The sequence below is a fragment of the Mesocricetus auratus genome, unplaced genomic scaffold (genome assembly GCF_017639785.1).
Source record: "Mesocricetus auratus isolate SY011 unplaced genomic scaffold, BCM_Maur_2.0 Super-Scaffold_4256, whole genome shotgun sequence".
Lineage (NCBI taxonomy): Eukaryota > Metazoa > Chordata > Mammalia > Rodentia > Cricetidae > Mesocricetus > Mesocricetus auratus.
The window spans coordinates 77,008,060-77,034,900 of NW_024429182.1; the positions used below are offsets into that span (position 1 = coordinate 77,008,060).

The 26,841-nt window shown below is 43.8% G+C and overlaps 2 protein-coding genes across 2 annotated transcripts in view; both read right to left on the reverse strand.

Annotated features, from left to right (window-relative positions):
• Window positions 1-2,942, reverse strand: part of Plk1 (polo like kinase 1) — a 10,606-nt gene extending 7,664 nt beyond the window's left edge. Inside the window, exon 1 of the mRNA XM_005064457.4 lies at window positions 513-2,942. Within this exon, the coding sequence (XP_005064514.1) occupies window positions 513-914 (402 nt within the window). The 5' untranslated portion in view covers window positions 915-2,942. The remainder of the gene's footprint in view (window positions 1-512) is intronic.
• Window positions 2,943-6,679: 3,737 nt separating this feature from the next.
• Window positions 6,680-26,745, reverse strand: Dctn5 (dynactin subunit 5). Its single transcript, XM_005064458.4, has 6 exons — window positions 26,589-26,745; window positions 25,547-25,615; window positions 23,543-23,661; window positions 19,557-19,668; window positions 12,725-12,827; window positions 6,680-8,696 (listed from the first exon to the last, which is right to left on the reverse strand). Exons 1-6 carry the CDS (start codon window positions 26,634-26,636, stop codon window positions 8,599-8,601), a joined length of 549 nt encoding a protein of 182 aa, XP_005064515.1. The 5' UTR covers window positions 26,637-26,745; the 3' UTR covers window positions 6,680-8,598.
• Window positions 26,746-26,841: the final 96 nt, after the last annotated feature.

The following is a 26,841-nucleotide window of genomic DNA, read 5'->3' on the forward strand; positions in this document are numbered from 1 at the left end:
TTCTGCCCATACACTGGTCGTTATCATTTACAGGACCCTCTCCTGTTAACTCGTACCATTACCCAGCATCTTCTCTCAACCCCACTCTCGACCCCCTATACAGGGGCTTCCTCCCAACAGGATACCCTCTCCTATTCCTGAAAGCTGAGGTCTGACTCCAGACAGTCTCTCCTCCTTCCCCCACTACCGACCCTGCCCTACTCCACTCCGGAAGTTCTAGGTCCGCGGCCGGCCATAGGCTGGGACCCTTGTTAATCACTTTAAACACCCATTTCCTGCACCTACTCGCAGCCTTGCGTACAGGAGCCACCTTCCCTCATAGCTACAGGTCCCGGGCTCCGCTTGCCCTGAACACCGGCCTCAGCAGCTCGGAATGCCAAGCACCCTCACAAGGAGCCTTTTCATAATTGCCTGAAACCCAAACATTCCTCTAGGCCACTCCAAGGCGTCGATGCCTCTTTGACAGCAAGTTCCCGGTGTGGTCGCCCCAGTCCCGCAGCAGAAACACTCACCCTTCTGCGACAGAGCTCCAAAACCACAAACACAAAATCGCTGTCCTCAAAAAAGCCGTGGAAGCCTACGACGTGTTGGTGTGCGAGACTTCTGTGAATAGAAATCTCCATAGACATCTTTTCCTTTTGGTGGGGCTTGAGAAGTAAAGATTTAGGCACGATCTTGCCTGCGAACACCTCCTTTGTGTCTGCGTCCGAGATCTCGAAGCATTTGGCAAAGCCTCCTTTACCCAGAAAGCGGCCCCGCACATACTGGCGCCGGCTGCGTGGATCCACTAAGACCTCGGGAATCTCTTTCGACAGCGGGGCGGTCACTGGGGCACCGGTAGCTGCATCTCCAGGAACCCCAGCTTTCCCGAGATCGGCTGGTGCTCGAGCCAGCTTTTTGGCTGCTGCATTCATGCTCCCAAAATTTGCTCCGCGGACCTGGCCCGGCCGGTGCAAAGGATCTTGCCCTGCTCCGCTCCTCCCCGAATTCAAACGCGGCGCTGGGAACGTTACAAGGACCTGCGCGCTGCTGATTGGCCGCGGGGATTTAAAATACAAACCCGCCCAGCGCGCGGCACCATGGGAGTGCTCTACGGCGCAGCCGCCTTTAAACCCCCGATCTTGCTAGGAGAAACTTGATGGGCAGGGACTTAAGGATTGAATGCACGTGATAGCCTGGGAAACTAGGAACGAATGGGATACGTAGAAATCCCCAGGGGACAGAATTCGGTCCTGCTTTCTGCTCCCCCGCCGGCCGGCCGGCCGGCCGGAGAATGCTCATGTGGTTCATGCCACTCCTAGATCTGAAACCCCAGACCTAGAGGTAGCTTGGCAGTGCACCGCCTTCGCCCTCGACTGCCGTCTCCCCGGCTAGCCTAAATAAACCCAAACCTGAACAAACAACTCGGCACGTCTGGCACGCAAAACGAAGCTGTCTGTGGCAATCACTCCCGGAGCCCGAATTGAAAGGAGCTCTAGACTTCTCCAGGCGCCAGGAGTATCTGCAACACCCAGAAATTCCTTAAGAAGTAGTGTGAATTGAAGATTACAAGTTAGCCTAGGCCAGCCTCAGCTACCTTCCTCCTATCCTCAAAGGAAAGAAACTTCCCAAGCCTGACCTGCGGTCAAACAAGACCAATGCAAGGTGAAATGTAAGAAGCATCAGACGATCCCACCTCCCGATGCAAGGTTGCCTGGCTTGTCACCCAGAGCCCCGAATAGAGAAACTAGCTTTTTGTTTTTTTTTTAGTAAGAGGGAGGGATGGCTGGTTGGAAGAGTGCTCGCAAAGGAGCAAGGCCAAATCTGCTCAGTAGGGGTGTTCTGTTGGCCTTCAAAAAAAATTTACAGCATGTAAAAGGAATGGCCACACAGTGCAAGTGTGTGACTTTCATAAAGTCAATTCTGGCCGCTGTTCCCAGGCACCCCCTTTGTCCACTTGTCTGGCTTCTGTGGAAACTTTGAAAACACCAGGCAGGTGCCTGGCACCAAGCCAACTGCTTTTGCCACCCTGGACATAAGGACAGTGGCATACAAGATGGACTTTGCACCCATATAGCAGCTGGCTTTTGATGCTGCTCAGCCAATTTTCTGGTGTGCAGCACTGGGCAAATATACTCAACTTCTTTGATAATTAGTTTCCTCCTCTGTAAAATGGGTTGTGAAAATCCCTACTTTATTGACAATTGAGAAGATTAAATGTTTTCTGCTGAGTGTCTGGCATTCCACAGGTGCAAAATATGAATGCTCCCCCCATCTCTTTTTTGTGGCATCTGCTTGATCTTGTTTTAAGTCTAAAATTATCAGAATGCTGTGCTTTTAACTCCGGGGGTTCTACTCGTGGTCTTCCACTTTCTAAAGATAGTTCTGGCTGCTGTTTATGGGGTACACACTGAGAATCAGTGCTTTCCATGTGTGAAGGAACTAAAACCCCCAAAAGCACCCTGCCCACCTTCTTGCTTTATAAATGAGAAAGCTGAGGTCCCAAGGGGTCAGATAACAGGGCTAGTATGTGGCAGAGTGGGACCTACCTCCAGCACCCATGCTTCATGGCTATTGCCGAAATAAGACCTCTACTAGAGAACTCTAGTTTCACAGCTTTCTCCCCTGACTAAGCTGTAAGGTCCCTAGGAGCAGGGACTGACTGCATGTTACTCTCCAGCGCAGAGCCTGGTTCTCTGTGTGGGTTCGGTAAGGATTTTAAGTGAATAGGCGGGTGGCTGGTGCTGTCTTCTGCTACATAGCATGTGGTCAGGGTCCCACCTTCCTATGTTAATGGGCAACAAGCACACAAGCTAGGAGCAGCACAATGCTGTTGCTAGGCTTCTGTGTTTCAGTGAGCATGGGCTTATGACAACTTGTCTAAGGTGACATGGCATTTTTCTGAGACCAGTTATAAACAGCTAGACTCTTAGACATGTCACAGTAACCTTTTTTTTTTTTCGATACAGGGTTTCTGTGTATTGTTTTGGAGGCTGTCGTGGAACTTGCTCTGTAGACCAGGCTGGCCTCGAACTCACAGAGATCCGCCTGCCTCTGCCTCCCAAGTGCTGGGATTAAAGGCATGGGCCACCAACGCCCGGCTTTTGCCAGTACTACTTTAACCGCCTTATAGCTTCATAAAAACTACCAGATGACCTATGGGAGCCAGTTTGTCCTGGAGGGAAGTTGATGCCAGCTGAAATATGGCTAGAGAACACCCTCTGGGTTCTTATAGGCAGGCCATGATGGTATCTCTAGAAAGACCTTCCTGACTGCCAAGACCTCCTCATTATGGCTAATATTCTATGACTGTGTTAAGTAGGACAAATAGTCTGATTAATTTCAAACCTACCATAGACCAGATGTGTCAATGACTTGGAAAGGAACCATAGCCTTGGGTCCTAAGAGAACTGACTGATGTATAAGTGACTCATTCAGAAGTCACTACCCAACCAACCACAAAGGCTACAGATAATCATGTAAGACAGAATGGGTCAACAGGACCTTACTGGTCAATTATTTAACCTCGTTCCCAGTCCTTGGGGCCCTATAATGTGAATCTTATCTGGGCAGGCCTGGGGATGGGGAGAGCATGGCTCATATCCAGGCAAGCATATAAGTGCTGGATAACCCAGGAGCTTAATCCTAGTTCCTCAGGACTAGAAATGGAGGCATGTAACTAGACTTCCACCTAGATGGCTGATTAGGGACAGCAGGAAGCAGTTCCAGACAGAAAGGAACCCACTCAAGCTAAGCATTTTTCTCTTTGCCCCTAGTCTGGGCCCTTCAGGGCCCTTATAAATTGTCCTTTGGTAGCAAGAGTAATAAAAGCATGGGTTAAGTGTACATGGGGAGTAAGAAGGGTAAAGTGAAGAGATCTGGGTAAAGGAAGAGGCCTGCACTAGATGCGGGATGATTTTTCCTGCCCAGACATAGTTATTCCTTCTGTGGTAGTTTCATTCATTTCCTACAACCACTAGCCATTAACTCAATCCATATGTGTGCCTGTATCTCAGTTTCTTAGCTACAATGAAGACTTGAGCCTGGATACCTCTCTCGTCTAGGCCAATGAGAAGCAAAGCCAGGGGGTTTTCAGCAAATAGGAGCTCTTTCTAGCCAAAACAAAAGCCGTGTTTGTACAGGGTGTGTGTCACACTATGGTATCTGAAAATAAGTCAGGCATGGTGACACACACCTTTAATCCCAGGAATCAGGAGGCAGAGGCAGTCATGTATCTGGGAGTTGAGACCAGTCTGGTCTATCTGGTCTATAGTGAGTTCTATGACAGCCAGGGCTGCATAGAGAGACTCTTGTCTCAAGAAAGACAAACAGACAACAAAAGAACCATCTCAAAGGAAAAGAGAGGCAGGAGCTAGAGAGGCGAGTCCTTGTGACACTTTGGTCTTGGAATCCAGCCTGAAGTGCAACTAAGGCCTGGCTCTCTCACCAGCAGAAACCTAACTCTTTCCTGTCTTCTCTGAAGCTGGAAAAGTCTTTCCCATCTGCCTTCGCTTCTAATATTCCAAGAAGAGTTTTTCTTTTGTGGAATTATAATTGCCTAGTAACAGGCTGTCCCTGGGGTGAGAGTCACCATGGAGACAGAGTCTAGCTGGCTTTTCCTAGGATACGAACTCATGACTGTTAGCATACTCTCAAATACCATCAGCACACAATTACAGAGCTGCTGTTTATAGTAGGCACTGCTTTTGTCTTCTCAGCACCTTGATTTGGCAAGAGATACCATTCCTTATACTAGGGTAAGGGAGGAAAGGTGATGACCCCAACTGGATCAATCACAGAGCCAAACACCATTGGCCACAGTCACTGATATAAAAGGGCACAGGTCTCACACAGTATAAGGCACGAAGTACTTTCTTTGGGATTTGCTAGACTAAAAGTGGAGTGCCTCTGGAATACAATTGTAGAAATCTAGACCTGGAATCTGTCATATCCCAAATGTACAGACAAATCTAGAAGAAATGTAGAAGAAAAACACAGAGGTCTGCTCAAGGCTGCTTACTGTCTACTTATGTCCATTCTCTTTAATATCATGAAATCCTTCTTAGCCTATTTCACAGAGACCGTGTCTAAACACACACATACATACATACATACACACACACACACACACACACACACACACACACACACACACACACACACACACACACACCATGATCTGTTACCTCAAGTTTGGCCACCCAAATGGAGATTAAGTTTACAGTCTTCCTGGGGCCTAAATGTGGAAAGGTGACAAGCAGGATGCCTGATATCAGGTAGCCCAGCCACTTTCTTGGGTGTCTCTGCACTGCTAGGGGAGTGTGATGGCTACTCTTGGTTGTCAACTTGATTACATTTAGAATCAATTAAAACCCAAATAGCTAGATACACCTGTGAGGGATTCTTTTTTTCTTAATTAAACTATTTGAAGTGGGAGAACCCACTTCTAATCTGTATCTTTAAGATGGGAAAATCCACCCTTCACTTGGATCAGCTAGAAGCCTCTGTAAAGGGCATGGAAAAAGGAAGCATTCTCTCTTGAGGGCAAGCAAGTCCATTCCTTCATTGGCATTAGAGCTAACTTCTTCAGGGTTCCAGTGTATACTAAAGACCAGTTGAGAAATCCAGCCTCACACTGAGCAACTTCTGGGTTCTTGGACCTTCCACTAGTAGATGGTCATTATTGAACTAGCTGGACCACAGCCTGTAAGCCACTCTAATAAATCCTCCGTCCCTCTCTCTCTCTCTCTATCTCTCCCTCCCTCCCTCCCTCCCTCCCTCCCTCACTCCCTCCCTCCCTCCCTCCCTCCCTCCCTCCCTCCCTCTCTCTCTCTCTCTCTCTCTCTCTCTCTCTCTCTCTGTGTGTGTTCATTCTGTATGTTCTGTTCCTCTAGAGAACCTTCTGCCTTGACTGAGGTACTGCATTCCTCAAGGTCTCAGTTGCAGTGAAAAAGATGCAAAAGTGCACTGATAGGTATGCACCTTAGCATGTGACCCTGTAAGAACCCTTTGGAGAGTGTGTCCTAAGCACCAAAAGCTGCCCTTAATGTTTACCAGTCCCTCATTTAATTGACTCTACCTTTCCCAGGCACTAATGTTGATCACTATAGGATCCTAAGTTTTTTGCTCATCTGCATGCTGCCGCTTAGGCTTTCCTAGTGGTTTATTATGTAAGGTGATAATCTCCCTCCCTTTATTTTGGAAGTCTTGCTTTTATAGTCCAGGCTAGCCTCTAACTCACTATATAGTCTCAAATTCACAGCAATCTCTGTCTTCAGCCTACACAGTATTCAAACATACTTTTTAAACTTCAGTTGATTAACAATAAAATAAAAGCAGTAGCAAAAAGTGGCGAACTTCCTTTTGGAGGTATTTAAACACAAGCTGAACAGGTAACCTGCCAGATAAGCCTTGGAAAATAGTTAGCATAGTGAACATCCAACTGCCAATTCCAACATTCACCTTTTTGGTGACACCAAAGGACAAAGAATCCGGGGCAGGTAACTTGATATGACTAAGACAAATCAGAACCATTACAGGTTGCTGAGTCAGACAAGACACAGAGCAGATGGCGTCCAAGGACAAGCTCATTTTGTCTTTACAGGTCAAAGCTGGTAAGTGTAGGTTGTGCAGCCAGAGAGCCCCATGGGGAAACTCCTGGGTCGGCCAATTTTTTCACTGTACAAATGGCACCAAGTTGTCTGATAGCTCTGAGTTTTTATTTCATGTGTTAAATGTGAATAACATTCACCTTATAGCATCAGTGTGAGAAACAAACAAGCCAGTGAACAGAAAGCTTGTAGCATGGCTCCAGGTAGATAGTGAAGCTTAAGGAATAGCAGCTGCAATTACTAGAGGTGGAGAGTGATCACCTTAAAATGTGTTCCATGTGTCAATCTTTTAATGCACCAACATAAAAAAAAAAAAGGCAAATGAGAAACAGAAAGCAGTTTTGAATTGGATTAGAGCTGAGTCCACATAGGTTTTTCTGTCAACCCAGACCTACATTTAAGTCAAGATGGCTCCTATTAAGTCCTATCCTTTAGTGCTGAACTGTTTTGCCAATCTCTGAGAGCACTGGTTGACCAAGTCCTTCATCCCGAAACTAAGGATTCAGAACAGAGCCAGGGGGGTGTGCTACCAGCTAGGGGAGCTGGGAAGATGCTCTGTATACAGGATGACTTGAAAAGCCTCTCATGCCTATGTGAGGCTGATCTCAAGTACAGATATTTTGGTCTGAACTATGGGAATTTTGGCAAATATCAGGTGGAACAAATGTTTCTAGGCTAGAAAGCAATGTTCACAAAAACTCATTTCTGGTGAAGTAAACCTTGAGACAAGGAATGAGGATCTGACTAAGCCATCCACACCACAGACCTAAACCAGGACCTCTGCAGAAGCAAAATCTGCAGTGGTTTCCCAACTGTAAGTAAACAGCCTAAAACAGGCTGTTTCACATCTTTTGTTAACTATTCTAGGACAGCTAAGGTCTCTCTGAAAAGAAGAACAGCTACCACCTGCTCTTCACCTTTTTTTCTTTTACAGTCCTGTTTTTGTTTTAAAGCAGGGTCTCATGTAACACACCAGGCAACTGTGAGCTCACTGTGAGCTCACTCCTGACTCGACTCCACAGGTGCTAGGATGACAGGTTTGTATCACTACAGTCCATCTCTTTTCACCACACTTTAACAGTCAATAGGAACCTGGGCTCTGAAATCACAAACTTTCCTCAAGGTAGGAGAAATTGTGCTACTGATCCTGTGTTAGCAGCAGGATAGCTGAATGTCATCTGAGTGGGTGGTGTGCAGTGAGGGTAGGACATGGTTGTGAGCAGCACCTGGTGCATGTAACCCCATGCTAGGAGGGTGCTATTGCTCTGCAGGCCCATGCCAGTCAGGTTCCAGCCATCTGCAGGACCACAGGGCTGGAGTGTTGAAAACAGACCTTTCTGCCTTCCTCAGACAATGGTACTGTGACTGTTGACAGATTACGTGTAAGCACAGCAGATAAAGACAACCCCTCCAGATGCTCTCTTATTGAAAAAAGTTTTTTAAGTATTTTATTAGCGGGGTGGTGGTGGCGAACGCCTTTAATCCCAGCACTCGGGAGGCAGAGGCAGGCGGATCTCTGTGAGTTCGAGACCATCCTGGTCTACTGAGCTACTTCAAGGACAGACTCCAAAACAATACAGAGAAACCCTGTCTCGAAAAACCAAAAAAAAAAAAAAAAAAAAAGTATTTTATGTGATGGAATGTTGTGGCTGCATATTATGTCTGTACCACATGTAAATCTGGTACTAGGGAGGCCAGAAGCTTATCAGATCACCTGGAACTGGAGTAACAGATGGTTGTAAGGTGCCATGTGGGTGCTGAGAACTGAACCTGGGTCCTCTGAAAGCAGCCAGTGCTCCTAGCAACAGAGCCATCTCTCCGGCCTGCCTATTAAATTCCTAAATGCTCAGAAGTCTTGGAGGACTGAAAAATTCTAAATTAAAAAAAAAAAGAAATCAAGGAGAGTAGAGTGGTCAAAAGCACGGCAGTTCCTGTAGTTCCGGACTGCTCACTTTATCTCCCAGTTCATCTTAGAGGTCAAAGGAATTCAAGATATAAAGCAGAGACATTAGACTTGGGTTAGGGGCAGAAACTTCTGGTAGTAGCTCTTGGTGACATCAACCATCAGCTCCTGCGTGCACTCTGGGAGCTCTCCTGAGAAGAGTCCTGGGGAAAGAGAGACTGAGTCAAGCAAGGGAGCCAGGAGGTCTGCAGCCCTACCCTTTCTGCAAAGCCTACAACTTCTGAGATTACTGTGAGGATCTAACTGTGAGGTCCTTCATCTTCTGACTGACAAGACTGTTGACCACTAACATCTTCTGAAAGGTCTGAGTTTGTGTTTGGGAAACAAGCATTACAGCTCTCCAAATGAAGAAACAAATTCCAGGTGGAGGAGATCAGAACATGCTTACAGACCAAAGAAAGAGAAGGCACCTCTGCCTGCTTTCAGCATTGTCCCACACAAGGGCTTTCCACTCCCGGGATGTCAGTGTGAGCCCCATTGAGCCAGTCTTATCCTTATCCCTGAGGGAAGAACTGTCCTGCCATTCCTACAGTGAAATTCAGTCTAGCACAATTAAACCAAAGCCATGACACTAGGTACAGATGAATCAAAGGAGGACAACAGAACAGTCTGTGATGGAACAAGTCTGTTTAACAATTTCACCCCTAGCCGGGCGTTGGTGGCGCATGCCTTTAATCCCAGCACTCGGGAAGCAGAGGCAGAGGCAGGCAGATCTCTGTGAGTTCGAGGCCATCCTGGTCTTCAGAGCGAGTTCCACAACAGCCTCCAAAACAATACACAGAAACCCTGTCTCGAAAAAAAAAAAAAAAAAAGAATTTCACTCCTAGCTGAGCATGGTCACATGCCTTTAGTCCTACTCCTTGGGAGGCAGAGACAGGCAGATCTTTGCCTGTCTACACAATGGATTCCAAGCCAGCCAAGGCTACACAGGGAAAAAAATCTGAACCAGGTACTCTGAGCCAATGTCTCCACTCATGCAGATTTTGTTTGTTTGTTTGTTTGTTTGTTTTGAGACAGGGTTTCTCTGCGATGTCCTGGAACTTACTCTGTAGATTTTTTTATGTGCATTGGTGTTTTGCCTACATTCATCCATATAAGGGTGTTGGACTCCCTGGAACTGGAGAGTTAGTTCCAATTGTGAGCTGCCATGTGGGTAGTGAGAAATGAACTCAGGTCCTCTGAAAGTGCAGCCAATGCTCTTAACTACTGAGCCATCTCTCCAGTCCTATCATGCAATGTTTTGAAGGACACTTTAAAAATAGCTAGCACAGGACTAAAGAGATGTCTTGGCAGTTAAGAGCACTAACCTTGTAGAAGTGTGAGTTTCAGTTCCAGCACCCACATGGCAGTTAACAACCACCTGTAACTCCAGATCTGGGTGCTGCATGCCTGTAGTATAGATATATGCAGGAAAAGACACATACACGTAAAATAATAAATAGCCAGCTAAGTTTTCAAGGTTCATATCTTGTGGCCCATAAAGTCAGCTTCTAAGAATGTATGCCAGAGATAACTGTGTCCAATTTCTCAATATACGTAAAAGAGTGTCAAGACAGCAGTTTCTAATAGTGCCTGTTATACTATGGGACTGATTCAATGTCTTGTAGTAAACTCACCTATGCAGTGTGTTAAACCCGTAACACTTGAGAGGAATGATGTGGCTCTTTATATACTATCTGAAAAGCTGCCCAAGGTATGTTGCTAAATAAATGATAGTTTCTGAGCAGTACAGAGTAATAGTTTGGTTTCATTTATATAGATGCAGTTTCAAATACCTACATTTTCCATTCAAACATATAAGTACACATATTTTACATATTTATACAAAATGTATTGGGTATTATGTAAAACAAAAAAACTCATAAATTTCTCATAGGCGCTCTCATTAAAAAGTGCATGTTAGGTCTGTAAACATGTTTAAACTTCACAGTATTTTTGTCCTGTTTTGTTTTGTTTGTTTGAGCCAGGGTCTCTATTAGTCCCGGCACTCACCATGCATACCAGGCAGGTCCAAACTCATAAAGATCTGCCTGCCTCCGTCTCCAGTGTTGGGATTAAAGGAAGGCGCTACCTCAACTGGCTCAAAAAATTTTAATGTGTATAAATATTTTGCCTGCATGCATGTGTGTGCACCATGTGCACAACTGGTGTCCAAGGAAGTCAGAAGAGGGTTTTGGATCCCCTGGAAGTGAATTTATGCATGGCTGTGAGTTATGTGGGTGCTGAGAATCAAACCCAGGCCTCTGCAAGTGGTCCCATTTTCAGCTGTTCCTTAAACATCAGATTTCATCTCTCAGTGCCATGTCAAACAGCCATGATTGGCTATGACTTCAATTACTGCATTATCTACATGGCTGCAGTAGCAGCAGAGCTCGTGGCTTCTGATCAAGATTCATACTGGCTGGGCATTGGTGGCACACACCTTTAACACTCGGGAGGCAGAGGCAGAGGCAGAGGCAGGAGGCTCTCTGAAGTTCAAGGCCAGCCTGGTGTACAAGAGCTAGTTCCAGGACAGCCTCCAAAGTCACAGAGAAACCCTGTCTCAAAAAAACGGAAAAAAAAAAAAAAAAAGATTCATCCTGGTTCTCATTTCTTTTTTTCTTCCTGGCTCAATTTTATCTCATGTAGCTCTCACAAATGTGCCAGGTTCCCTGCAAGCCCACATGTCTGAATTCAAAGATGGAAGTGCCAATAAAGTACCCTATGTCTGGCATTTATTTGTGAAACTACTCAAAAGCAACACAGATGTTTTCACGAGGGGTCTTTTGGTGCTGGACAAGGCTTTGACACTGGGGACAGCCCACCTTCCAATCTCAGTTTCCTCATATACAGAGATCTAGATGGCTCCACAAAGCTGGGCCTTTTCAAAAATTGCTTTTATTATTTCACCTAAAAAACCAGGGTGGTTCCTCTGCTGTGTGTGGCTTTATCTCCTTTCTCCACAAAAGTACTATATTTTAAATCACTCTGACATTAGTGTTCAATGACCATAAGAAGTTGGTACTAAAGAATTTGAATACATTAAAAAGATGAAGCACTTGGGGTGTTGGTGGCTCACACCTTTAATCCCAGCACCCGGGAGGCAGAGGCAGGCAGATCTCTCTGAGTTCAAGGCCAGCCTGGTCTACAGAGCGAGTTCCAGGGCAGCTTCCAAAACAATACAGAGAAACCCTGTCTCAGAAAAAAAAAAAAAAAAGATGACGCACACAAATCTCTAAAAAGATATTTCCCCTTTGTCCACTCACAGCCCAGGCCAAGAGAGAAAAGCTTCTTTGTCCTTACCATGTGCTGGTGGCAGATTTGTTCCATAGCAACCTTTTTTCCTAAAGGCTATTTATTTTTATATCTATGGGTGTTTACCTTGTGTGTGCCTGGTAACTACAGAGGTCAGAAAAGGGAACTGAATCCCCTGGAAATGGAGATACAGAAATTTGAGCAGCTATGTGAGTGCTGGGAATTGAACCCAAGTCCTGTGGAAGAGCACTCAGTGCTCTTAATCACTGAGCCATCTCTCCAGCCCTACAGCAACCTTGAGGGGAAACCCTTCAAAGGTATTGAGACTCTCTCTGCCATGTGTGGATTTAAGCTTTATCTCCTATCCCCACAAAACTACTATATTTTAAATCACTCTGATATGAAGTCAGCATTGAATACTGCAGTCTTTCAGCTTGGATCTCATTTCTTTTTTGATTCTAATAATTTCCTTTTTTTCTTGTAAATCCAGTTATTCATTCAAAACACAGCTTGTTCACTGGATGTGGTGGTGCATGCCTTTAATCTCAGCACTAGGAGGCACATGTAAGCACATCTCTTCCAGTTCAGGGGCATCTTAGTATACACATAGTGAATTCTAGGCCAGCCAAGGCTACACAGTGAGACCCCGTCCCAAGGCAGTGGTGACACACGCCTTTAATCCCAGCACTCCGAGGCAGAAGCAGGTGGATCTCTGAGTTCAAGGCCAGTCTGATCTATAGTACCAGTTTTAGGACAGGCTCCAAAGCTACACAGAGAAATCCTGTCTTGGAAAAAACAAAAAACAAAAACAAATACCACCACCACCAAAAGTAACTTATTTATATGCCTTTTCACATATCAGAGTCTAAAGTTTTCCATTATTTTAGTAATGGAAAAGTTTTAAGGAGGCTGAAACAGACATTAACATTAACGTTACCTGGGCAGCCTGAGAAGACGGTGAATGGTGGGACCACAGTTTCTGGAGGTAATACTGTATTGTCAAGAATTTTGCAGCAGTCTTTCAAGACACATCGGCGCCCCTGAAATTAAAATCTTATTGTTAGGAACTGACCAAGACATGGGAATAAAGCTTGTTTAGTTTTCTGTATAGAAGGCTGTTCTCTACCTTCTCTATTCATTGTATTTTTATGACAGTGTCTCATTATTGTAGCCCCACTTAGCCTGGAATTTGCTATATAGACCAGGCTGGCCTCGAACATAGAGATCTGCCTGCTTCTACCTCTGAAGTGCTGGGATTAAGGCCAAACACCAACACATCTAGGCAATCATAATATCTTATAATAGCAAGAGAGCCAGGGACAATGACAGGATGTTTGGTTGAAATTATACCCTTCATGTGGAATCTGACAAGGAGGAGTAAATGGTGTATGTGCACATAGGCACACATGAGGAAGGGTTGTATGTTTACAGTCAGTACAGATTGTCTTAGGCATTAGACACTAGAGAAACCTTTGTCTTCTCAGAGTTCCATTTTTTCTCTTCTATTTGACCTAGTGACAGCTGTTGTTTTGCTGCCTTTTCTTCTGGTAACAGAAATCTTTTTGCATTGGGCACTATCCACCCCTGTCTTGGTCCACATGCTTAACCTCAAGTCCACACACAGACTCCATGCTTGACCAATGACTGCTTCAGAGAACTGGATCATGAGCCAACTTAGTCTAACGAACCTCAACCTTGGGTTTCTGCTGGGGTGACAGGGAAATGAAGCACTTTCCAGCAGAGTTCCCAAAAGACAGGATGGATGTCCACAGCATCTTATCCTTGCCAGGAAGTGACCTCCAGAGGAAAGAGAAAAGGGATGAAGACTTGTTTTCATAGTATCAGATGAACCCTTGGATCACATGAGCACAATAACAGGATCCACCTCTAGACCCCCAGTTTATATTAGCTAACCTAACACATCTGCTTGGAAACCAGCCAGTTTACGGGCTACTTGTCTGTTTTCTGGACAAATTTTCTTAAATAGAAGGTATTAGTCAATTTGTTTATCAACAGGAGATAGTTTTTGAATATCTGGACTAAACCTTAAGTTTAACTTCATACAGTGTTACCATTTTTTCTAATTCTTCCATAATCCATAGTGTTTTAAAGGCAAGAAATACGGCATGGAAAAACTCACTTGTTTGTTAGGCTAAGGAAAAAGCTATATATACTATTTAAACCTATGCCTTAGGATACTCAGATCAAAGTTTACTCTTTTTTGTTTGTTTTGTTTTGAGACAGGGTTTCTCTCTATATCCTGGCTGTCCTGGAACTCACTGTATAGACCAAATTGTCCTTGAACTCAGACATCTGTCTGTCTCTGCCTCTTAAGTGCTGTAATTAAAAGCCTATGCTACCACTGCCTAGCTCAAAGTTTCACTCTTTATTAACTATCTTTTTAAATTGTGTGTGTGCTAATGTGTTCACCCATGTATATCCATGGAGGTCACAAGTTTTTTTGTTGTTGTATTTGAGGGTTTTGGTTTTTTTTGGAATCAGGTAAGTGGTACTTTTCAAATTCATTTCTTTCACTGAGCCTACAACTCACTGTTCTAGCTAGACCACCTAGCCAATGAGCCCCCAGCGCTGTCTCCACCTCTCCTCAGCACTAAGGTTACAGGCATGTGCCACTATGCCCAGCTTTCTACACGGGTGCTTGAGACTAAAGCTCAGATCCTTTGCCTTACACAGAAAACACTACCCACTGAGTCAGCTCCTTAAAGCTATCTTTACTAGGACTTATAAATTCACCTGTGTCCTGAGAAAAACATTTTGACAAAAATTTGGGTAGTAAAACACAGAGGAAAAATGAGATTAGACAATCTGATTTAAAAAAATATCTAGCTGAGAATGTAGAAACATAAACAGCCAGTGCTGAGCCATTTCTCCGGCTTCCCTAAATAATTTTTTTGTTTGGTTTTTTGTTTATTTTTTATTTTTATTTTTATTTTTTTTGAGACAGGGTTTCTCTGTGTAGCTTTGGAGCCTATCCTGGCACTTGCTCTGTAGATCAGGCTGACCTCGAGCTCACAGAGATCCTCCTGCCTCTGACTCCCAAGTGCTGGGATTAAATGTGTGCACCACCACTGGCCCGGCCCCCTAAATGAATTTTTTAAAAAAGCTTCTGCCACCGGAAATGGTAGGGGCCTACTTTAATCCCAGAGCTTAGGAAGCACAGGCAAGCAGATCTCTTTAAGTTTCAAGTCAGCCTGGTCTACAGAGTTCCAGACCAGCTACTAATGAGACCCTGTCTCAAAACAAAAACAAAAACAAAAACAAAACCCATAGGGCTGCAGAGATGGCAGCAGTTAAAAGCACTGGATTCTTTTCCAAAGGACCCAGATTTTATTCTCAGCACTCAACAGTCTGAAACTACAGTTCCAGCAAATCTTACATCCTTTTCTGACCTCTGAATTTACCTGGGAGGCATGCAGTGCACAGATATACATGTAGACAAATACCCATACACATAACATTGCATATATATTTTATTTTAGAGACAGGGTTTCTCTGTGTAACAGCCCTGGCTGTCCTGGAACTTGCTTTGTAGACCAGGCTGTCCTCACAACTCACAGAGATCCACCTGCCTCTAATCACCAACTCTCCCCCAGTGCTGGGATTAAAGGCAAGTACCACCATACCTGGCTAAATTAAAAAAAAAAAAATTAAAGGCTTCTATTTGCAATATCTGAATTTCATAAATGGTTAAGCATCCTCCATCCGGATGGACAAGAGGACTGGCAACAGTTGGTGTATCTGGCTCAGAAGCAGGCTGAAGTACAGATCTTCATTCTTCCCTGGAAGTTCTAATTCATGAATTAGCTATGGTACCTTCACAGATACCAAATGTCTATCTCCCCTGATGAACAAGGTGATGTTATCTCTAAGGCTGTGGATATGCCTACACTCCTAATTCCCAAGCTAAGCACATGAGAACAGAATGTGCATAGTAAGTTGGGATCCACAGACAAATGGCCCTAGGAAAAAACAGAGGGAAGGAATCGTCTCACTACTTACTGCCAGCCACTATGTACCCTGCAGTCTGCTTTGTCCACTAGTTGGCCATCCCACTTACTTGGAGAAATAGATTAGCTGAATTCCAGGAACATTCTGAGTACAAGGACTAATTCACAGCAATATGAAGAATGCTGATAATTTTAAGACATGAGTGAATTGGTGATACTTAAAAACTATATATACCAATAAAAGGCTTCTTCATTCTTCCTCCAAGGAGGAATCGGAACTGTAGCTATGCAGCTCATGTTATAGGAACCTGGATAATTTTATGTAAGCCAAATTAGCATCACTGAGCCTTCATTTCCTCACCTAGACAGCAGGATATAAAGTCAAACCAACAGCAATGCTACCAATCCGGCAACAAGCGTAAAGCTGACAGCACAGTAATGCATAGGATACTGCTTGCTAAGCTTTGCCTTCTGGCACATGACAATTCTGATTTACCCCTTCACACAGCAAGCCATCGTTAGACTATCACACAGGACACTCTAGGAAAGTCTATGTGCCATGGAGGCAGTTAGGCTTTAGCTGAGTCTACAGTTCTAAAACTTTAGAGAAAGCCTAAAAGATGTGTCGAGGGTAAACAAGTACTGCTCACACTCTCAGTGAGGTCATTAGTGGCACTCTTAAAAGAGGTACAAACAGCTGAATATCTAGTCAGCAATGGTGGAACCGGCCTATAACTCAGCTACTGGAGGACTAGGACAGCAGTGGCACAAACGCAAGGCCAGTCCAGACCATACCAAGTTCAGGTTAGTCCAAATAACTTAGCCAGTCCCTGTCTTAAACTTTAAAAAAAGTATATGTTTTAAGGGTTAGAATATAGCTCAGGATAGAATGCTCGCCTGGCATATACATGGCCTTGGGTTCAATTTCTTATATTTTTGGTTGTGAGCCTAGCCTTTAACGGCTGAGCCATCTCTCCAGTCCATGCTCCTGGGTTCAATTTCTGACAGCAGTAGGTAATAACCAGTGTGTAATAACTATGTATTTGTAAGTTACAGTGTGATACTTCAGTACTAATTAGTGCTGATCAAGTCAATGCAATTGGAATTTTGACTGTCTTATCACTTCATGTTTCAAGCCTTCACATGCCTCTCTTCAGGTTCATCAGTATACAGTAAGTTGTGAACTGTGGCTACTCTACTAGAACATCTTCCTTACTAAGCTGTATTTTAGTGCCCTTATTACATCTCCTTCTATTCTTCCTTTAATCACTATTCTCCTTTCTTCTATTTGAGATCAACCTTTTTATCCTTTCTTTAACATGAACTTTGTCTCTGCTGGAGAGATGGCTCAGAGGTTAAGAGCACTGCCTGTTCTTCCAAAGGGCCAGAGTTCAATTCCCAGCAACTACATGGTAGCTCACAACCATCTGTAATGAGATCTTGTGCCATCTTCTGGCCTGCAGGCATACATGCAGGCAGAATATAATAAATGATCTTTAAAAAAAATTCCTTTGAAGTATGTGACAGAATAATCACTCCCCGTCTCTAAGTAAACTCCAGTTAGAATTACTCTCATATCAACATGAGCATCCCCTGAACTGACCACCAATCTGAGTCTTGTGGCTCCTAGACTGTGAACTGCATGGGTTTCGATACTTCAACATCTGACGCTTATATGGGGCAGAGAGTTGATTTGCACTTTGGGGAGGGAGAACTTGGCTCTTACTATACTTCTAGTCTGAGTACACATCTAAATACAGGAAATATCTTCTCTAGACTTTAGGCAGAGAAACTTTGGTTATTAACATTCTCAACCAGATCCTGACTGGGTAATACATTGTTTATGATCTAATGAAGCCACTGAAGATCAGAGAAGCTAAGCAGCCACAGCCATGGAAGCTGGGCAATGGTGGTACACACTGATAATGGAGTGTTTTATCTGAATTCATTACATGCAAGTGAACTAGACAATGTTGATGTACTTATTGGCTGTATACATTGTTTATACTTATTGTACTTATTGTATATGATTTTTCTTAATTAGTTATAGGCTTTTTTTTTTTTTTTTGGTTTTTTTGAGACAAGGTTTCTCTGTGGCTTTGGAGGCTGTCCTGGAACTCGCTTGGTAGTCCAGGCTGGTCTCGAACTCACAGAGATCCGCCTGCCTCTGCCTCCCGAGTGCTGGGATTAAAGGCGTGGGCCACCAACACCCGGCAGTTATAGCCTTTTTTATTAGACAAAAAGGAGGAATATTGTTTATGATCTAATAAAGCCACTGAAATTCAGAATGCAAAGCTAGCCACAGCTAGCCCAGTGGTGGCGCACACCTTTAATCCCAGTACTCAGGAGACAGAGGTAGTTGGATCTCTGTGAGTTCAAGGCTACCTAGAGCTACATGAGAATGAATCAGTCTAAAAGAGAAACAGAGTTTACATCTTTAATCCCAGCACAAGAGAGGTATATAAGATGGAGCAGAGTATTCAGTATTCAATCTTGGGCAATTAGTCTCCAGCCACATTGATGTCAGGATCACCCCAGACCTGGTAGAGTTAAGAGTTCTCTGGTAGACTGGCTGCTTTGCTTCTCTGATCTTCAGTGGCTTTATTAGATCATAAACAATGTATCACCACACATGATTCTCAGAAACCCCAAGAAACATCAAACTCTTCATCTACCAAACAGCAAGAAAGCCAAACCTTGACTATGTAAACAAACTTATGTCTGTGCTTCTATGGACCAGGATCTTTCAGGTGCTGCTGAACTGGGGGGCCTGTCTGTACCCTGTACAACATGCAGGGCACACCCTAACAATAGACACACTGACTCTTGCACACAACAATCCCTCTCCTGAAATGCCCAAGCTACCACTGTCTTCCATGCCAGTTTCAATCTGCCCATCATATCCTTCATCCTTATCACACTGAGACAAGGCATCAAAGAGCCCATGTGGCAGCACAGCTATTAAATGTATTTAAATCCTAACTCTAACTGACTACCTTTGTCAAATTCTTTAATATCTATAGTTCTCAATCCTCTCATCAGCAAACAGGAATGATAACAGTACTAAAAGCCTTTTATGGCTATGAATATAAAATGAATTAACTGAGGGAAAAGATTTTGTGTGTATATACATTTATATGTGAATACATGTATATATATGTTCATGCTGGGATAGATGTGTGTGCACATTCATATAGAAACCAGAGATCAACCTGCAGTGTTGGTCCTCAGGCACCATCCACCTTGTTTTTTGTGAGACAGGGTCCCTCACTGCTCTGGTGCTTACCAAGTAGGCTGGCTGGCCAGACAGAGAGACCCAGGCATCTGCCTGTTTCTGCCTTCCCAGTGCCGGGATCTTAAGTATATGATACCACGTCAGGCTCTTTACATGGGCTTAAGGGATCAAACACAGGTTCTCATTCTTGCATGATGGGTGCTTTATCAATTGAGCTATCTCCTTAACCTCAGGAGCCCCATACACGCATAGATAGCCCCAAATAAAGGCTAGCCATTATTACTTGGTTTTATTTTGGATGTGTGTTTATATCTTTGCAGTGTTGAAGAATCAAATCCAGAGCCTCATATAAACTACATGAGCACTCAACCAGTGAGTTAGCTACCCAGCCCACTAACCATTACTATTAGTGCTTGGGGAAAAAACTCCAAATACAGTAAGAAAAACCTAAACCCAGGAAACTGGAAATGACTCCTCTCCCTGCTCTAGGGACAGAGTCCCACAGATGGGATGGGGAAAGAGAGAAAGGAAATGATGCTGCTTAGTTGAGTGAGTTATATACTCACAATCACACAGTTCTTCCCAACGTGAACATAAGAACCGATCTGAGCAGCGTTGACCACACAGTCTTCCTCAATAAAGACATGGTCCCCAATATGTAGAGGAAAGAATGCAACACTAAAAAGGAAAAGAAGACAAACAAGGAAAGGTCAAGGTGACGGAGTTTGGGTTAAAGTTTACAGAACTACAGATCATAATCTCAGCATTTATTTATTTACAGAGAGACTCTTTTGTTTTGAGACAGGGTCTCTCTTTGTAGTCCTGACTATCCTGGAGCTCGATATGTAAAGCAGGCTGGCCTCAAACTCACTGAGATCCTTTTGCCTCTGTTTCTTGAGCTCTGGGATTATAGGTGTTTGTCACTAGGTTTGGCCTTTACAGGCAGACTCTTTCTATGTTGCCCAAGATAACCTAGAATTTGTCACATAGGCCAAGATGGCCTCAAACCTTTGCTCCTCCTGACTCAGCTTCCTCAGCAGTGGGATTACAGGCATGTACCACACCCTCAGTTTTTGTCATGTCTTAATAAGACTTGCAAGGAAAGAACCCTCTGGTCATTGAAATTCCAAATGTTAAAACCCAGGAATCAGGCAAATAACTCAGAATCAGAATTAGTGAGTTGTACAGGGAAACAGTAAAGCAGGAGTAGGATCTTCAAAGCAAAGAAAAATGAGTAGATGCTGACCCATTCCTGCTTTCTCACAGACATGTTTAGTAATCTGTTTCCATGACTGACAAGTTCATAGACTATGTTTTGGTGCCCAACACATAGCAAAGAACAACAAAACAACCAAAAAACAAAACAAAACAAAAACGGGGGGAAGGGGGGCGCCTAGGGAAGAGAACAGGGTTTCATATAGCCCACCTGGCCTTCAATTTGCTATAACAGAAGATGACCTTGAACATCCAATCCTCCTACCTCTGAACTAGAGCTGTGTGCCACCATACCCTGTTCATGTAGTGCTGGAACTGAACCTAGGTAGGGCCTTATACATGCTAAACAATTACTCTACATTCTCAGATCTTAAAAAATTGTTTTAGCTCCCATCATTCTTAAACTTTAGTCATCTACCATATTTACTGAGTTCCTACTGTGTGCCAGACTCTTTGCCAGGAACCGGGGATACAAAGTAAGCAAAACAGATGCATTGCATGAGGATTGTACAATCAAGAGAACAGACCAAGTAAGGGACTACACACATAATTAGTTACAGCTGTGATAAAAGGTTGTGACAGTACATAACAAGGATACTTTACTTAGACAGGGGCTTTGGGGAAAGCCTAATAGAGAGTGGAATTATAAGCCAGATGTGGCTCATACCTTTAATCCCACCACTTGGGAGGCAGAGGCAGGCAGATCTCTGTGAGTTCAAGACCAGTCTGGTCTCATAGATCTCTCTGAGTTCCAAGACAGCCAAAGCTACATAGGGAAAGCCTGTCTTAGAAAAAAGAAAAAGATTGTATTTAAGTCAAGACCTACAGGATGAATAGGAGTTGACCAAGCTTCTTCCAGATGTCAAACATCATTCCATTCCTCAAATATTACTGACAATGTTTCTATAATAGCATTTATCAGACCATGATTTTTGTTAAAAAGATTTGTTTGTGTGTGCGCTTGTGTGCATATGTGTTTCTGGCTACCTATAGAGACCATAAGGGAGCAGTGGATTTCTTGGAGTCAGAGTTACAGACTACCTAATGTGGATGCTGGGATCTGAACCTGGTCCTGTGATAGAGCAGTAAGTACTCTTAACCACTGAGCCATCTCTCTAGACCCTAGCTCATATTTTAAATCTGTGGCCTAGATAAGATATAAAGTAGTTGTTTGCCCACTAATTCTTCCAACCATATTCTACAAGAAAAATGTGTCAGTCATCATTATTTAAGACTGAAGATTTACTTGAACTTTGTTCATTTTTAGTATTTTAAGTCTCTTCCTCTTGTGCAACAATGAATTCCTTGATCACAAGGCAGTCTACAGCAAGTCCTCTTAAACTGTTTCTATTCCTGACCCCTCTTTACCCAAGAAATTGTTTTTTATGTAAACCCAGATATACAAGTATATAGAATAGGCTTACTAATGAAATGTTAAGTGGTTAAGGGAAGAAAATTAGGGGGTTCAAGGAGCTACACAGACCACCACACACACACACCATACACACACACACTTTTACTGGTAGTAGATCATTAAGAGCTTTATGTACATACTGGTATGTATGTGTCCAATCTCATTATGAATCATAGACATTTATTTTAAAGCAACCCTTTGGTATACATATAATTTTACCATGATTAAAGACAAAAACAAATGTGCATGTGTGGTATGTTCATTTATTTTAGCCGGGCAGTGGTGGCACATGCCTTTAATCCCAGCACTTGGGTGGCAGAGACAGGTGGATATCTGTGAGTCTGGGTCAGCCTGGTCTACACAGAGAGTTTCAGAAAGCCAAGGCTATACATAGAAACCCTGTCTCAAAATCCAAAACAACAACAATAAAAAAATAATTAAATCTTGCCTGGATATTTGATAATGCAAAACAGAGCATCTTCTCTGCTATTCAAGAGTTGACTGCCATTCTAATTTTATAATTGAAAGCCACTTTGCATAAATACTTAGTATAAAATGACAGGTATGTTTACAGCCATTTAAGGAACTACTGGAAAAACCTGTCTGAATCCCAAGCCAAAACATATTGACCAATTTTTTTCTTTGAATGAAACTCAAGTCAGAAACTCAAACTGCAATTTTTAAAACCCAACAATCTTTTTTTTAAAGATTTGTCTATATGTGTATTTGTTTGCATGAGTTTATGTATACCACATGCACACCAAAGTCCAAGGAAGCCAGAAGAAAAAACTAGTCCCTTAGAACTGGGACAACAGGCAGCTGTAAGCCACCCAGGTCATTTGCAAGAGCAGTGGTCCTCTTAACTGCTGAGCCATCTCTCCAGTCTCAAAGCCCAACATTCTAATATGAAACCCAAAGACATAACTAATCTTGTACTTACATGTTAAGGGATAACTATTGAAAAACACTAAAGTTTATTTTCAGTAATTAAATCAGTATGTTCCTCTAATAGCAGCAAACTGAGTGTACTAGCTAGCTTTGTGTGTCAACTTGATACATGCTAGAGTCCTCAGAGCGGAAGGACTCAGTTGAAGAAATGTCTCCATGAGATCCAGCTGTAAGGCCTTTTTCTCAATTAGTAACCAATGGGGGAGGCTCAGCCCATGGTGTGTGGTGCCATCGCTGGATAGGCAGTCCTGAATTCTATCAAAAAAAAAAAAGTATGCTGAGCAAGCCATGGGAAGCAAGCCAGTAAGCAGTACTGCTCCATAGCCTCTGAATTATTAGCTGCTGCCTCCAGGATACTGCCCTGTTTGAGCTCCTGTCCTGACTTCTTTCCGTGATGACCAGCAATGCTGAAGTGTAAGCCAAATAAACCCTTTCCTCCCCAACTTGCTTTATGGTCATAGTGTTTCATCACAACCATAGAAGCCCTAACTAAGACACTTCGTATGTAAAGATATTAGAATTTATAATATAAAGTAGTTCAAACCTGAGCACAAATGTTTCAGGTAGCACTCATTGGTATGGCTTGTATGACACCATGCATTTTCACCTTTTTCTCATACTTTATTATTTATGTTTTATTTCTCTATATCTCACAGGGACTATTCTACTTCTCCCATCCAAGTACTAACTAGGTCCAACCCTGCTTAGTTTCTGAGATCTGAGGAGATCAGGCACGTTCAGGGTGATTTGGCCATACTCAGGGTAGTATGGCTGTAGACGGGACTATTCTACTTCTGACAACCAATTCTGAACAAGGTTACAACCAGAGTAGTGTTCATTATTTTGAACTCTTTATTCAGTGCCCCACCAAACAGGATAGACCTTCTCACTAGACATCTAAACACAAGGACATGGACAGTATCACCATGGACAGTATGGAGCCTGGGACTGGAAATAGGTAATTAAATCACATACCCTTTACTGAATTTCTTGAATGGTGGCCTTATGACACTACGGCTTTTTACAACACAGTGACGTCCAACTCTTACATTTGCCAGATCTCCTCGGATGATGCAGTCATTCATTACAATGGTCTATAAAGCAAAACACATTTTAAATGTACCAGTGTAGCCTAAAAGTAACATAAAAAGATAGTGAACAGACCAGGCGGTGGTGGCACACGCCTTTAATCCCAGCACTCGGGAGGCAGAGGCAGGCGGATCTCTGTGAGTTCGAGGCTGGGCTGGACCGACAGCCTCCAAAATAATACAGAGAAACCCTGTCTCGTAAAAACCAAAAAAAAAAAAAAAAAAAAAAAAAAAGATAGTGAACAGGACACTAAGCATTGTGTCATGGTTCATGCCGTCAAATGTTCTATAAAAGGGGCAACTGTACGGTGAAAGAAAACTGGCGGCTTGACTGCAACACAATGTAAGCTTTGATCTTACTACTCCACAGATATGACTCACTGAGTGAGCACACCCTGAGAATGCATATGGTAGACCAGGTAACGTACCCGCTTAGAGCAGTGGTTCTCAATCTTCCTAATGCTGTCACCCTTTTAATAAACGAATAATAAAAGCCCAGAGACAGATACTGAAGATCAGAGAAGCAAAGCAGTCAAGCCACTAGAGTTCTCACTTCTACCAATGCTCAGATTGTTCCCAACTTCACTGCTCCTCAGATTCACTCAGACCGCCTGTTGTCCAGCAAGCCTCAGAATGCTTGATGGCTCTCTGAGACTGCACTGAGCACCTTATATACTCTCTAGTGCTGGGATTAAACAGGTCTCTTTTAGACTGATTCACTCTCATGTAGCCCTGGGTGGCCTTGAACTCAGAGAGATCCATCTGCCTCTGTCTCCTGGGATTAAAGGTGTATGCCACCACTGCCCAGCTTCTATGGCTGACTAGTGAGTGACTCTGGCTGTGCATTCTGATCCTTCAGGCAATCTTCACTAGATCATAAATAGTATATCACCACAGTTCCCCATGCTGTGGTGACCCCAATCATAAAATTATCTCGATGCTACTTCATAACTGTAACTTGCTACTGTTATGAATCGTAAGGTAAATATCTGATTTGTGACCCACAGGTTGAGACCTATGGTTTAGAGTTACTCAGATTCATCTGAGGTCGCCTGAGCCTTGGAGACATGGTCAGAGACTGTCCTATCTGCTTCCACACAGGCTGCGCCACCACATGTCACCACATTTCCAGTTCCTTTTGAAAAAAGTCAGAAGCTCTAGTAATACAGGTCTGTACTCTCACTCCGTAATAACAACGTCAGCATACATTGCTCATGTACTCCCCGCTTACTTTGTTTGAGATGGGGTCTTACGTCCCTGAGGATGATCTGGAGCTCACTATGTAGTCAAAGGTAACCTGAACCTTGGTGTGCTCCTCCTGTTGCATCTCCCCAAGTGCTGAGCATTTCCCTGACTTTTATTGCATCTTTACGTTTTGGGTCCAGTAATCCAGGGCTCAATGTAACAAGGCAGAAAAATGTACCATTGTATTTTGTTCAGGTATAATAAAAGGATTCTGTTCCTTCCCCTACCCTGACACGTTTTATTCATAATATTTCATACAATGTAAATCCTATCTAAATACGGTACTGAAGAATATGATGAAAAAAGTTCCTATTCAGTTGAGACGAGATTCCTTCCCTTCCCTCCCCTCTCCATCTGCCTGCCCCTGCTCCTCTGTCTACAGTGCCCTCCTCTTTCACGTCTCCTGTGTTACACTGCTCTCTCACGCTTCTTCCCTAAAACGTCTCTATTCCCATCTAGTAGGCCTCTTTCCAGTCTCCTGGCTTCTCCTCATTTATCATTTTTGTGCATTCACTAAATCCAATTTGGAGAAAAAACAAATAGAACCGGAAATGTGCAACAAACTGGAGACACGGCGACATTTGCAGACCCCGCTAATGTGGTGATGAGAAAAGGTATGCACTCTGGAGCTGACTGTGTACTTTACCTTGCCATTGAGAACGATGTTCTGGCTTCCACACAAAACAGACTGGCGACTAACTTTGTTCCCTGATGCCTGAAAGCAAACAGAAAAAGCTCAGATTTCTGGGCTACCATCTCCATCAAAAAAAGTTCGAATTGCAGAGAAAAATTACTTTAAATGGAGTGCCGTCTAAAAAGGAATGAGGGCTGAGTGTGGTACTGCACCCCTACTGTCCCAGCTCTGAGCAGGATGATTATGAATTTGGGGTTAGACTGGACTACAAACTGAGATGATCACAGAAAGAAATTACAGACAAGGAAGAGAAGGGGCAGGAAGGGGAGGAAAGGGTGGGGGGTGTGACTTAATGATAGGACTGCTCAGTACTCCAAAACATGTAAGAGGGGCTGAATCCAAAGAGCCAAAGAGCCAAGGGTGGCCAAGGAACTAAACGTTCTAGAAATGGGTTGAGGATTTGTATCTAATGACAGATGTGCATTCAAACCCCAGCTCTCTACAACAGTTTCACAGCCCTAAATGAGGAAAATGACTTTCCCAAGTCCACAGAGTTGTAAGGACACACAGAAAAGTAATGCGTAACCCTAATAGCCGCACTGCTTGTTCCCAGCACTTTACACGTTACCAAGAGCTGACGATTAGAAACAACTTTTTAACACGTCAGTAGATTGTGAAATAGTATTTTTTAAGAGGTCTGAAGCCTGAAACTTTAGTTAGTATCAGAAGGAACAGGCTATATTGTGTATTCCGGAAGACATTCTCTCTACAGGAAATCCAGGTGTGTGTGTATACGCACACACATAAATATATATGCATAACGAGAGGGAAGGGTGAGAGAGAGAGAGAGGGTGGGGGACGGACGGAAGGAGAGCTTCATTCATGCATGCACGGACTAAATAACAACATCAGAAGAAAACAAAGCGTCTCTACATCATCCCCAAAGAACAGACTGAGAGAGCAGGGGCGGGTGAAGCAGGGACGGGAGGGGCGGCCGTCCTGTCCTCCAGGGGCAGCTGGGCGGCCAGCGAGAAAAGGGTCTGCACACGCTCACCGTCTCGATGTACTCGGACTTGTTGTACAGCAGCTCGCCCAATTCCATGGCTGCCTCCTCCTCTTCGAACCTCGGGATCCTGTCAGGAGCTCAAGCCGACTGTGACTCCAGCTACTTCCGGCTGCCTGTCCACTTCCGCTATCCGCGCCCTCAACTCTCATCGACTGCTCGACTCTCCTCTAGACAGACCCGCGCCGTCACGTGAAGGGCTCCGCTGCGCAAGCGCATGCGCAGAGCGAGCGGCGGTTTTAAT

What these genes read in the sequence shown, in the direction of transcription:
- Dctn5 (XM_005064458.4), bottom strand. Translation starts at nt 26,636, where the DNA reads ATGGAATTGGGCGAGCTGCTGTACAACAAGTCCGAGTACATCGAGACG. An exon ending in AGTCCGAGTACATCGAGACG is followed by an intron (nt 25,616 to 26,588) that starts GTGAGCGTGTGC and finishes GTTTGCTTTCAG; the next exon opens with GCATCAGGGAACAAAGTTAG. An exon ending in CGTCTTCTCAGGCTGCCCAG is followed by an intron (nt 8,697 to 12,724) that starts GTAACGTTAATG and finishes CTCTTTCCCCAG; the next exon opens with GACTCTTCTCAGGAGAGCTC.